This window comes from Galeopterus variegatus, unplaced genomic scaffold (genome assembly GCF_000696425.1).
Source record: "Galeopterus variegatus unplaced genomic scaffold, G_variegatus-3.0.2 Scaffold253, whole genome shotgun sequence".
NCBI classification, from domain to species: Eukaryota; Metazoa; Chordata; class Mammalia; order Dermoptera; family Cynocephalidae; genus Galeopterus; species Galeopterus variegatus.
The window spans coordinates 465,949-479,201 of NW_007726364.1; the positions used below are offsets into that span (position 1 = coordinate 465,949).

The following is a 13,253-nucleotide window of genomic DNA, read 5'->3' on the forward strand; positions in this document are numbered from 1 at the left end:
GTGAGCAGGCCGGTGGCCGGCCGGGTCACGGGAAGCCCAGAGCTCGGGCGAACGGGAGGCAGGCGGGGGGTGGGGTTGGGCAGGGAATAACGTGTCTGGGACCGGTCCGGGTCGGGCCGGGGACGGGCCTGCCATCGCCACAGGGGGCCCGGGCGGGTTGATTCCGGCGTCATGGGTACCTAGTGCTGTTGTAGAGAAGGTAGCTCGCTTTTCTTTTCATCACGACCCTCGCGTGGGGCGAAGGAAATGGTCGAGCATGGCTGGGGCCGCGCGCCGACCTCGAGCAGGGTACTGCCCTGCGTTGGTTCCTCTTAAGCTCTCCTCCGTACCCTCCCCACTCATTGCAGGAGCTGGAGGCGATCAAAGCTCGAGTCAGGGAGATGGAGGAAGAAGCTGAGAAGCTAAAGGAGTTACAGAACGAAGTAGAGAAGCAGATGAATATGAGTCCACCTCCAGGCAATGGTGAGTAACGGCGGTTGCACGCGGAACCCGGTCCTTGTGTGGTGAGGGTTGTGGGGAGCACGGGGAATGTGGGATTAGATGCTTGGGACCCTGGAGCTGCTTGTTTTAGCAGTTATTGGGCAGATGCCGCGGGCATAGTCCATTGTGCGTTTCTCTTGACTTTGGTGAGAGGGAACCTATGGTTTTTGATAGTGGTAGTCTTGTGCCTCCCTTTGTCTCTGTTATAAATGAGTTGCTCTTTGTTCTTAGTATCTCTACTCTGTGAAGTTTACCAGCTGGCATTTGACCTGCAAGTCTAATAGTTTTTCCTTAAATTGAAGACCTTTTAGTTAGGATTCCTAAGAGAAATTGCTCGGCTGCAAAGGGCTTTCCCTGTAATCTAGCAATGGCGAGTCTCCCCCACTTAATTTTGCTCACTCAAGGTGCTTCAAGCAAAGCTATTCAGTGGGGACTTGTTTCGAGGCGGAGGGATTCCTGTATGTTGTTTATGATTTTTTAAAGATATATTGATATATTCCTTGATTTATCAAATATTTATGACCATCTGCTATGTGCTTGGGTAATGGGTACAACAGGGAACAGAACAGACTAAAATCTTTGTCTTCACTGAGTTTATAGTATAGTGCTGGTGGCAGAAGTGCATATATTGGTCAAGTAGAAAACAAGTGTTTTTGTTTTTAAATCTTTTTTCCTTACAGCTGGCCCAGTGATCATGTCCATTGAGGAGAAGATGGAGGCTGATGCCCGATCCATCTATGTTGGCAATGTATGTAGTAGGGCTGTGATTAGGGTTGGGAAGTTCCTACTTGCGGGAGTTATTTAATAGTCTTAAAAGGAACATCTGCACAATAGCAGTGGTTTTGGGTGGGGAGGAAGGGTTGGGAGAAGGCTAAAGGTCAGCAAAGGCTCTGGGGTTGGAAAGAAAAGGATTAGTTCCGTAGAGAACCAGATTTGATGTGTCTTAGTGTATGTAGATGACCCAGACTAAAGGCTAGGCAGGGTACTTGTTGAGTCAGGAGATTACCCAGTACCTGTGAAATGTCCCCCCCCTTTCTTCAGGTGGACTATGGTGCAACGGCAGAAGAGCTGGAAGCTCACTTTCATGGCTGTGGTTCAGTCAATCGTGTTACTATACTCTGTGACAAATTCAGTGGCCATCCCAAAGGGTAAGTAGAATAGTAAGTTGAGATCATTTTGATCACAGCTTTAAAATAGGTAAGTTATGTTTTATATGGAATAGTAAGTCACTCACTGTTAGAACAAGTGGCCTTTATCTTCCAAGATAATGGCATTAATGTTGGTATTACATATCAAGGATTTCATGTAAGTGTTTTCAGGGGTCAGACATAACAAAAATGAAGGCTAGGTGTTGGGGGGATCATGAGCTAGAAGGGAAGTGGCAGCTTCTAGTTGGCCCCGGATGGTTATGGCCACATGAGTAGCTGGGAATTATGATTAAAATCTTTCATTTAAACTTTTTTGACAAATAATTTAAAATGTGAACATCTTGCACCCAAACAAAGCATGCCTGCGAGTTGGGTTTGACTTACGAGCTATTTGCAACCTCAGATAAATAAAGTGACAATTATTCTTTTCAGATTTGCATATATAGAGTTCTCAGACAAAGAGTCAGTGAGGACTTCCCTGGCCTTAGATGAGTCCCTATTTAGAGGAAGACAAATCAAGGTAAGCCCTGTGCCCGTTGCTGTTCTGGTTCTGTGTAAATTCTCCAGGTTGGTTCTAAGGCTTTGAGCTGTACATCCCTTACTCAGGTGATCCCAAAACGAACCAACAGACCAGGCATCAGCACAACAGACCGGGGTTTCCCACGAGCCCGCTACCGTGCCAGGACCACCAACTACAACAGTTCGCGTTCTCGATTCTACAGTGGTTTTAACAGCAGGCCCCGGGGTCGCGTCTACAGGTCAGGATAGATGGGCTGCTCCTCTCCCCAGCCTCCCATGAGCCCTGTATGCTTCCTTCTCTCCTGAGGAACCTCCCTCCCTTCCCTTCCCCTTGGTCTCCAGGGACTTGGTCTCCTGCCTGTGCAGGGTGAGGAAGGTAGTTGCAGGCCAGGCCAGGAGGCCAGTCTCATCATTTCTGGAGCAGGAATTGGTGATAAGGGCTGGATCTCTATTTCTGTTCTGAGAGATGCTTCCTCCTCCAGCCTTTTTTTCTTGGGAGTTGGTGGCAGTGTAGGTGTTTACAGAAAAAGCCAGGAAGAACTGGGCTTCAGGGCAGTGAAAGCACTGCTTTGACATTCTCTACTTTTCCCAGAGTTAGGGAGGGGTTGAAGTTTGAACCTCCCTTGGAAGTGTACCAGAGGCTAGTTGATCCTATAGCCATGTGGGAGGATTTTGAGATATTTATTTACTCTTTATTTGAGCCAGTCTTTTTCTTTCTTTTTTTTTTTTTTTAAAAAGATGACTGGTAAGGGGATCTTAACCCTTGACTTGGGGTTGTACACACCACGCTCAGCCAGTGAGCGAACCGGCCATCCCTATGTGGGATCCGAACCCGGGGCCTTGGTGTTATCAGCACCACACTCTACCAAGTGAGCCGCGGGCCGGCCCGAGCCAGTCTTTTTCTTTCTTTTTTTTTTTTTTAAAAAGATGACTGGTAAGGGGATCTTAACCCTTGACTTGGGGTTGTACACACCACGCTCAGCCAGTGAGCGAACCGGCCATCCCTATGTGGGATCCGAACCCGGGGCCTTGGTGTTATCAGCACCACACTCTACCAAGTGAGCCGCGGGCCGGCCCGAGCCAGTCTTTTTCTTTCTTTTTTTTTTTTTTAAAAAGATGACTGGTAAGGGGATCTTAACCCTTGACTTGGGGTTGTACACACCACGCTCAGCCAGTGAGCGAACCGGCCATCCCTATGTGGGATCCGAACCCGGGGCCTTGGTGTTATCAGCACCACACTCTACCAAGTGAGCCACGGGCCGGCCCGAGCCAGTCTTTTTCAAGGTTAACTTTCTCAGTGGGCTTATTGTGCCCATGTATTATTTTGCTTTCCCTCTATCTCTTTACATTTAAATAGACAAGTTAGGCATATAAAGCTTGGCTTTTCATAAGATGTACCTGTCTGCTCCCAGGAGTTAGGGAGAATCTATTGGTTAGGGCCTAGGGTTTAAGAGCTGTGGAGAACTAAAAAATGGATCAACAGTGGGTCCTTTTTCTTGCTTCTGTATCTCAGATGCACTACTTTATGGCCACTGTTTGGCAAAGTATTCTGTTAAACTCCCCACCCCATCCCCCACTTGCCAGGTGTGTGGCTGTTTCTGGGATTTTAGGGTCAGTTTTAGGACATTTGAAAACTTCTTTTCCCCCCTTCCCTTCACAGTAACTGGGGCAAGGGCCCGGGGGAGGGGCTTGTACTGAACTATCTAGTGATCATGTTAACACCTAACTCTCCTTCTTTCTTCCAGGGGCCGGGCTAGAGCGACATCATGGTATTCCCCTTACTAAAAAAAGTGTGTATTAGGAGGAGAGAGAGGAAAAAAAGAGAAAAGAAGGAAAAAAAAAAAAGAATTAAAAAAAAAAAAAAAGAAAAACAGAAGATGACCTTGATGGAAAAAAAAAATATTTTTAAAAAAAAAAAAGATACACTGTGGAAGGGGGGAGAATCCTATAACTAACTGCTGAGGAGGGACCTGCTTTGGGGAGTAGGGGAAGGCCCAGGGAGTGGGGCAGGGGGCTGCTCTTTCACTCTGGGGATTCGCCATGGACACGTCTCAACTGCGCAAGCTGCTCCCCATGTTTCCCTGCCCCACTTCACCCCTTTGGGGGCTGCTCAAGTGTAGGTGGGCGTGGGTGGTTAAGAGGGTTTTTTTTTACCCAGGGCTCTGGAAGGACACCAAACTGTTCTGCTTGTTACCTTCCCTCCATCTTCTCCCTGCCTTTCACAGTCCCCTCCTGCCTGCTCCTGTCCTGCCAGGTCTACCACCACCCCACCCCTCTTTTCCGGCTCCCTGCCCCTCCAGATTGCCTGGTGATCTATTTTGTTTCCTTTTGTGTTTCTTTTTCTGTTTTGAGTGTCTTTCTTTGCAGGTTTCTGTAGCCGGAAGATCTCCGTTCCGCTCCCAGCGGCTCCAGTGTAAATTCCCCTTCCCCCTGGGGAAATGCACTACCTTGTTTTGGGGGGTTTTGGGTGTTTTTTTGTTTTTCAGTTTTTTGTTTTGTTTTTTTTCCTTTGCCTTTTTTTTCCCTTTTATTTGGAGGGAATGGGAGGAAGTGGGAACAGGGAGGTGGGAGGTGGATTTTGTTTATTTTTTTTAGCTCATTTCCAGGGGGTGGGAGGTTTTTTTTGATATGTGTCATAAATAAAGTTGTTTTTGAAAATAAAAATTGTTTGGCCTTTTGGGTATAAAGATTATTTACCTACTTATTCTCTTAGGTTGCATATGGCTATTCTACTTCATGGAAGTACTGGTGTTGTGGAGGGGAAGTTCCTACTTGTGAAGGAATTAGGAGTTAAATTACAACTAGCAGGAACATTATGTGTTTAGTTGAGGATGATGGGTTTTCCAAATAGTGTGTAACACTGTCCACACCAGCAGCCCTACCTCAAGGTGGGTTCAAGAAATGCAAAAACTAAACAATTAACAAAGACCATTGCAAAGCTTATCTTTCCTCCAGCCATGCAGTGACTACATACATTAAACTTTGGGTCGTTCATTAATTAGGACTTAACTTGCTTTCATTGTTTTCCTATCTTCTTGTATAGTTCCTTGACCATCTTAATAACATAATTTTTCCATTTTATATTCTTATGTCAGATTGGTCTTAAAATCCTTGAGCACTACATTGTTCCCCAGTTTAAGCCTTCGTAGACTCTGTTACCTGCAAAATTTCTAGTATTCCAACCTCTGTGTGCTCTTACTTGCTATTCACTTCTTTTCCCAGGTTGTTTTATTCATGACTGTCTCTGACCTGGATGCTCTTTTCTTCAAAAGTCTAAGGTTTTGTTTTGTTTTTAAAAAGATGACCGGTAAGGGGATCTTAACCCTTGACTTGGTGTTGTCAGCACCACGCTCACCCAGTGAGCAAACCGGCCATCCGTATATGGGATCCGAACCTGTGGCCTTGGTGTTATCAGCACCGCACTCTCCCGAGTGAGCCATGGGCTGGCCCCAAAAGTCTAAGGTTAAAGAAACGACTCTGGGAACCCTTTCTGTATCTGGGAGGCCTTAACCTACCTCTCAAGTCTGTATTTTAAATTCTCTGGTCAGTTGACCACCGCTTATTTTAGTATTTGATCATTTTTTGTACTACCTCCTATTATGTGATAATTTAGGCATTTGAAGTCTATCTTTTCTCCTAACTAGATTCATGTAGTTAATAGTGCCTGGCCTCAGTGTGGAGACTTATGCAAATGTTGGATAAAGTGTTCAATATGAACTTTTTGCTGGAAGAATGTGAAACATCTTAAGTGGCTTGACATTACTAAAGCGGAGAAGGTCTCATCTATCCACCAGGGGGCACCAAATGGCTGGCTCAAAAAGATCTCTGTAAACTTGGACAGTGGAGGGTGAATGTGGGTTTTTGACCCTTCTTGGTTTTAATTTTCTGTTTGGTCAGTTCTACTCTTGCCCATTCTCTTCATTCCTACTTACACTGCTTGAGCAACTTCCTGTTGTCATTGCAGTGGGCTCCTGGCAGATGTCTGGCTCTAATCGTTGCCAAAAGGGCCCCTATGATGCCACCAGTAAGTACAAAGCACAAACTAGACTATGGAACTAAGGCCTTTCCCAATTTGATCTTGATTATATATCCCTGCCAAATGCTGCACTACAACTGGTGCAGTGTATGTTTCAGTTGAATTACCTTATTTTTATGTATGGCTCATGTCATTCCCTCCATCCTAGTGCTATAACTTCTCTATCAAAATTATGCCCATACGGGCCGGCCCGGTGGCTCACTCGGGAGAGTGCGGTGCTGATAACACCAAGGCCCCGGGTTCGGATCCCATATAGGGATGGCCGGTTCGCTCACTGGCTGGGCGTGGTGCTGACAACACCAAGTCAAGGGTTAAGATCCCCTTACCGGTCATCTTTTTAAAAAAAAAAAAAAAAAAAAATTATGCCCATACTTCAAAGTGTAAGCCAGCTACCACAGCCAGAAAGCTTTTCTTGATTCCCTAGTCAGAATTAATCACTCATGCAGTCAGGACAAATTGTTCCTATCTCTATTTAGCACTTTGTGGTTTTATAATTAAAATAATTGCATTCCTGTTTCTCCTTGAGGGCAAGGATTATGCCTTTGTTTCTAACAGTGCCTGCCACTTAGTAGGTGCTCAAAAGTTGTTAACTTTGGGGTTGCCTTTCCTGTCCTGGAGAAGGCAGTTAACAGTAGCATTCCTTTTATCTCAGACCTGCAAGTTACTGTCCTTAAAGGAGTCAGACTTCCTACTTTACCTGGTCTCTTCCTTTTTCCTGTATCCTCAGTGGTTTTAGAGGAAGAAGCTTGAAAAGAGTTGCTTTCTTTGGGCAAGCTTGGTTATTTTTGGCAGATGATTTGTATCAGTCATGTTAACTGAGGGATAGTAATGACTCCAGTCTCACTGGAGTTCTGTGAGAAGAAAGTGTCTTTAAGGAAGAGAGATTGGGGAAGCCTGTCTACAAGATTTATCTGGGATGAGGATCTGTGAGTGAGAAATCCTTAGAGGGACTTTGAGTGATGCAAAATAAACCAAGACAACCCAGTGCTTTCTTAGACAGTATTTGCCCAACTTGACATTGGCAATTGTAGTGGATTGAATTATGTCCCCCCCAAACTCAATGAAGCTTGAATTGTGTCCCCCAAGTTTTATGTGTTATAAACTTAGCCCCCACTGTGACTGTTAAGAGGGTGGGAAATCCTATTATGGTAATTGAAAGGTGGAGCCCTGAAGGGGTGATTAGATTGTAGGACCATGCAGTAGTGAATGGATTAAAAATGGTGGTCAGGGGCATGGTTCTGAGGGCTTTAAAAGGAGAGGAGAATCTGTCACTCTCTCTGCTTCCACCATCTTGCAGTGTGAGATCCCTGGGTCACTGTCACCACCACCAGATGGACTTTGGACTTCCCAGCCTTAGAAACTGTAAGCAATAAATTTCGTTTTTCTTTATAATTACCCAATTCCGTGTATTTTGTTATAAGCAACACAAAATGGACTAATACAGCAATAGAGAAAAGAAGCAATTGCTGGGCTTTTACAATAATATAACGGCTTCACTTACTTTTATATATGGTTAGAATGAATAGCATTTGTGGAATTATGATCAAATTTTAAAATGTCTATTTTTTTTTTTTTTCTGTCTTTTGTCTTTTTTCCGTGTCTGGCAACGGATCGCAACCCTCAGTGTTGCCCCCGTACCGGACCGGGGACCGGCAACGGGATCGCAAGCCTCGGCGTTGCTCCCGCGCCTCGCTCAGCCAGTGAGCGGGAGCCGGTCTGTATGTGGGATCCGAACCCTCGGACGGGAGCGCGGCCGCGCTTCCCAAGCGGCGGACTATCCAGTGCGCCACCGGGCCGGCCCTAAAATGTCTATTAACCCTGATAATTTCCTATGTCTCTTTCCCTTTTATACTTACTGGTAATCATTTATTCAACAGGTATTTATTGACTTCCAAGTGCTGGGCACTGTTACAGAAAAAGGAGTCACTTGGTAAAGGGGAACTTATTTTTTTACCGAAGAAAGGTGTCAGTTTACCATACCTCTGATTTGCATCCCACCAAAAAGCTTCACTGATTTTTTTTTAATTGACACATAATTATACCACAAAATTCACTGTAATAATTCGTTTTTGTTGCTTATAATAGAATACCTGAAACTGGGTAATTTATAAAGAAACAAAATTTATTCCTTACAGTTTCGGAGGCTGGGAGGTACATCTGGTGAGGGCCTTATCTGGGTGGGAACTCTCTACAGGGTCCTCTGTTGACCAATGTATCACATGGTGAGAATGGGCTGAGCAAGAGCGCTAAACTTATCACTCACTCTCCTTATAAAGCCGTCAGAACCACACCCAGGATAACCCATTACTCCATGAATGGATTAATCCACTCACAAGGGCACAGACCTCAAAGTCCAATCTCCTTTCAAAGGCTCCACCATTTTATTTTATTGTATAGATATATATTTTATCCATGGTCAATAACTAGATTTTCAACCCTCTTAACACTGTTACAATGGAGGTCGAGTTTCCAATACATGAACTTTTGGGGGAAACATTTAACTCATAGCATTTACCTTTTCAATGTACAATTCAGTGGTTTTTAGTATATTAGGTATTTAGTATATACATTAATTGCAAATATGTAGGAACTATCACCAGTATCTAATTTTAAGGCATTTTCACCCCACAAAGAAATTCCATACCCATTAGCAAGCATTCTCAATTTCTCTCTCCCCCTAGCCCCTTGCAACCACTAGTCTACTTTCTGTCCCTATGGATTTGCCTATTCTAGATATTTCATATAAATGGAATCATACAATATGTGGCCTTTTGTGTCTGGCTTCTTTCACTTAGCATAATGTCTTAAAGATTCATGCATGTTGTACCATATGTCAGTATTCCTTTTTATGGCTGAATAATATATATTTTTTTAAAATTTAATTTTATTAATTTTTTTACATTCTGTGATGTTGTTGCAGAGCAGTTGGGAAGGAGGGGGAGAGAGGAAAGCAGGAGGAAATGTGATGGAAGAAGGAGGAAGGAGGAAGGTTGGGGTTGAGGCCTGCAGCACCACCCCTCATTTCCACAGGGGAGACTAGGGGACTTCTAGCGGTGGCTTGGTCATTGCTGGGCTGAGTGCAGACATCAGGGGGGTGTGGCAAAAGCCCTCACCTCCCACCACCCCAGCTTGGGAACACAGGGCCCTTCTTGCTGTGCTTGGCAGTTATTGCTGGGTTGGATGTGCATGTTGGGTCATGGCCAAGGCCCCACCACCCTGGCGTGGGAGAGCCCAGGGCACTTCCTGCGGCGGCTCAGTGGTCATCACTGGGCTGGTTGCTTGTGTTGGGAGGGCATGTCTGAGGCCTTCAGCCCCCCACCACCCCAGCTCAGGAGAGCCTGGCATGCTTCCTGCGGTGGCTTGGTGGTCGTTGCTCGGCTGAGTGCAGGTATAAGGGAGCATGGCCAGGGCCCTTGGCCCCCACCCTTGAGACTGGTTGCAGGTGTCGGGGGGCATGGCTGAGGCCTTCAGCCCTCCCCACATTCTGACTTGGTAGCCCAGGGGACTTCTGGTCCTTCTAGGTATTATAGGTGTTCTTTGGTGACACGCGACTTTTACTAGTTACTATCAAACTTAGTCTCTGGTTGTGGGAATTTTGTTTTTTCTTTCAGTTCTGTGTTGGATTATTTGCTGTTCCCACCACTTAAACTCTGTGCTGGAACTAATTTGTTGTCCTTTGCTTACTTCTAAAATGGGGGAACATCCACCAGTACTTGAGCCCTGTGGTTGAGCTAAATTGCTGCTTTGCTGCAATTCCCTGGGGAAGGCTTTTTGTGCAGGTCGGGTTTTAATGGTTGATTTTATTGATACTTCCAGCTCTTGTGAGATCTGGCACACCTGGGTTGTGTAGAAACTCTGGTCTGGGCCTGAATCTTTACCCCAAACTGTGCCCCATGCAATTCTATATTCCTGACCAGTCTCCTCTGAGTGGTCCTGCACTGATTGGGGGGCAGATCAGTTGTCCTTGTTGTGCCCCAATGTTCTCCTTGTGGGCCCGTTTCCCCCACCACTCACGCTGCAAACACTTCCCATGGGATGGGCCATGCGCCAGTCCCTTGTGATGACTCACTGGCCTCTGACTGGCTCCTTTTTGTCAGTTGTGGCTCCTTGCTCCTATGTGGGTCCATGGGAACCCTATTAGTGGTCTTGCTAGCCTGGTGGCCACCAAGGCCCTCTTCTCTCCTGCCACCTCCAAGCAACTTCATCCAAAAGGCACAGCTGCAGCTTTTGCCAGCTCCTGCTCTGTGCGCTCAGCAGCTCCAGTCTGGAAGCAGCTGGGGCTCAAAACATTCAGAGTGGTTTTTTCTTTCTCTCATCATGGCCTCTCTAGCCTTCATGCACTCAGTAGGTCTCTCCTCCTCTTCCCCTGAGCTCTAGTGGCCCCAGCTTGGCTGTCGTTGCTTTTTTATAGTTGTAAATTGGTTGATCTGTGGGAGAGAGTGATGCTGGGGAGAGAGTGATGTCTATTCCACCATCTTGACTGGAAGTCTGAATAATATTTTATTGTATAGATATATATTTTATCCATGGTCAATAGATGGACATTTGGGTTGTTTCCATCTTTGGTTATTATGAATAGAGCTGCTATGAACATCTGTGGATAACTTTTTGTGTGAAAATATGTTTTCATTTCTCTTGGGTATATACACCTAGGAATGGAGTTGCTGGATCATATGGTGCTATGGTCTGAATGTCTGTATCCCACCCAAATCAATATGTTGAAATCCTAACCCCAAAGTATTAGGAGGTGGGACCTTTTGGGAGATGGTTAGGTCGTGTGGGCTCTGCACTAATGGGATTAGTGCCCTTAAAAACAAGACCCCAGGACCGCCTCTGCTTGGTTCATTGGAACACTTATTCTATTTTATAGTATGAAGTGTTTCCCGACTGTAGAATCACAATAAAGCCAAATGAGGTTTAAATTAAATTTGCTGTAGGGCCGGCCCAGTGGCTCACTCGGGAGAGTGCGGTGCTGATGGCACCAAGGCCCCGGGTTCGGATCCCACATAGGGATGGCCAGTTCGCTCACTGGCTGAGCGTGGTGCTGACAACACCAAGTCAAGGGTTAAGATCCCCTTACCGGTCATCTTTTAAAAAAAAAAAGACCCCAGAGAGCTGCCTTGCATCATTACACCATGTGAGGATATAGTTAGAAGACACCATCTATGAACCAGGAAATGGGACCCCACCAGACACCAGATCTGATATTGCCTTATCTCAGCCTCCAGAACTGTGAGAAATAAATTTCTGTTGGTCATAAGCTACCCAATGTACAGTATTTTGTTATAGCAGTCTGAATGAATGGACTCAGACATGTATGGTAACTATGTTTAACCTTTTGAGGAACTGCCAAACTTTTCCAAAACAACTGCATTATTTTACATTTCCACCAGCAATGATGAGGCTTCCAATTTCTTCACATCCTCACCAAACTTGTTATTGTCAAACTTTTTGATTATAACCATCCTAGTGGGTGTGAAGTGGTATTTGTGTGGTTTTGATTTGCATTTTTCTGATGACTAATGATGTTTAGCATCTTCTCATATGCTTATTGGCCATTTGTATACCTTCTTTGAAAAAAAAATGTTTATTCAGATCCTTTGTCTATTTTTTAATTAGATTGTCTTTTTGTAAGACCTTATTTTTTATTTGGCAGCTGGCCAGTATAGGGATCTGAACCCGTGACCTTGGTGTTAAAAGCTCTAACCAGGGCTGGCCCGTGGCTCACTTGGGAGAGTGCAGTGCTGATAACACCAAGGCCCCGGGTTCGGATCCCATATAGGGATGGCCGGTTCACTCACTGGCTGAGTGTGGTGCAGACAACACCAAGTCAAGGGTTAAGATCCCCTTACCGGTCATCTTTTTAAAAAAAAGCTCTAACCAACTGAGCTAACTGACTAGCTTGTAAGACTTCTTTACATTTTTTGAATACACCTAGACCCTTATCAGATATATGATTTGCAAATATTTTCTCTCATTTTGTGTTTTTTTTCACTTTCTTGATAGTATCCTTTGAAGCATAAAAGTCACGAAGACTTATATCTGTGTTTTCTCCTAAGAGTTTTATTGCGTTAGCTCTTACATTTACATCTTTGATCCATTTTGAATTAATTTTTGTTTATGGTGTGAGCCAGGTCCAACTTCCCTCTTTTGCACATGGATATCCAGTTATCCCATCATCATTTGTTAAGAAGACTATTTTTTCTCCATTAAATGGTCTTAGGTCCCTTTTTGAAAATCAGTTGGTCAATCTTTGGACTTTTAATTCTATTTCATTGATCTATGTCTGTCCTTATGGCAGTACCATGCTGTCCCCATTACTATAGCTTTGTAATAAATTTTGAAATTTTGGAAGTGTGAGTCCATCACGTCTGCTCTTTTTCAACATTGTATGGCTACTCTGGGTCTTCTGCATTTCTATAGGAATTTTAGAATCAACTTGTCAATTTCTGCAAAAAAAGACATCTGGAATTTTAATATTGATTATTGAATCTGTAGATCAATTTAGGGAATATTGCCATTTTATCAATAGTGTTGTCTTCCATTCCATGAACACAGGATGTCTTTTTATTTATTTAGGTCTTTAATTTCAACAGTGTTTCATAGTTTTCAGTGTACAAATCTTGTGCTTCTTCTGTTAACTTTATTCCTAAGTTGTTTTTTTTTCACTATTGTAAATGGAATTGTTTTCTTAATTTCTTTCTTTCTTTTTTTTTTTTTGTCTTTTTCCGTGTCCGGCAACAGATCGCAACCCTCAGTGTTGCCCCCGTACCGGACCGGGGACCGGCAACGGGATTGCAACCCTCGGTGTTGCTCCCGCGCCTCGCTCAGCCAGTGAGTGGGAACCGGTCTGTATGTGGGATCCGAACCCTCGGGCGGGAGCGCCACGCTTCCCAAGGCTACGCACTTATCCAGTGTGCCACCGGGCCGGCCCATTGTTTTCTTAATCTTATTGTTGAGTTTTAAGAATTCATTGTATAGGGGCCGGCCCGGTGGCGCACTGCTGCAGTGCGCTGCTTCGGAGCGCAGCGGCACTCCCGCTGAGGGTTCGGATCCCACATACAGACCGG

General features: G+C 44.9%; 1 protein-coding gene across 1 annotated transcript; it reads left to right on the forward strand.

Annotated features, from left to right (window-relative positions):
• The first annotated feature begins 321 nt into the window (after positions 1 to 321).
• Positions 322 to 2,396, forward strand: LOC103585578 (polyadenylate-binding protein 2-like). Its single transcript, XM_008566579.1, has 5 exons — positions 322 to 462; positions 1,161 to 1,228; positions 1,522 to 1,628; positions 2,061 to 2,148; positions 2,235 to 2,396. The coding sequence occupies exons 1-5, from the start codon at positions 381 to 383 to the stop codon at positions 2,394 to 2,396; spliced, it is 507 nt and encodes a 168-aa protein (XP_008564801.1). The 5' UTR covers positions 322 to 380.
• The last annotated feature ends 10,857 nt before the right edge of the window (positions 2,397 to 13,253 follow it).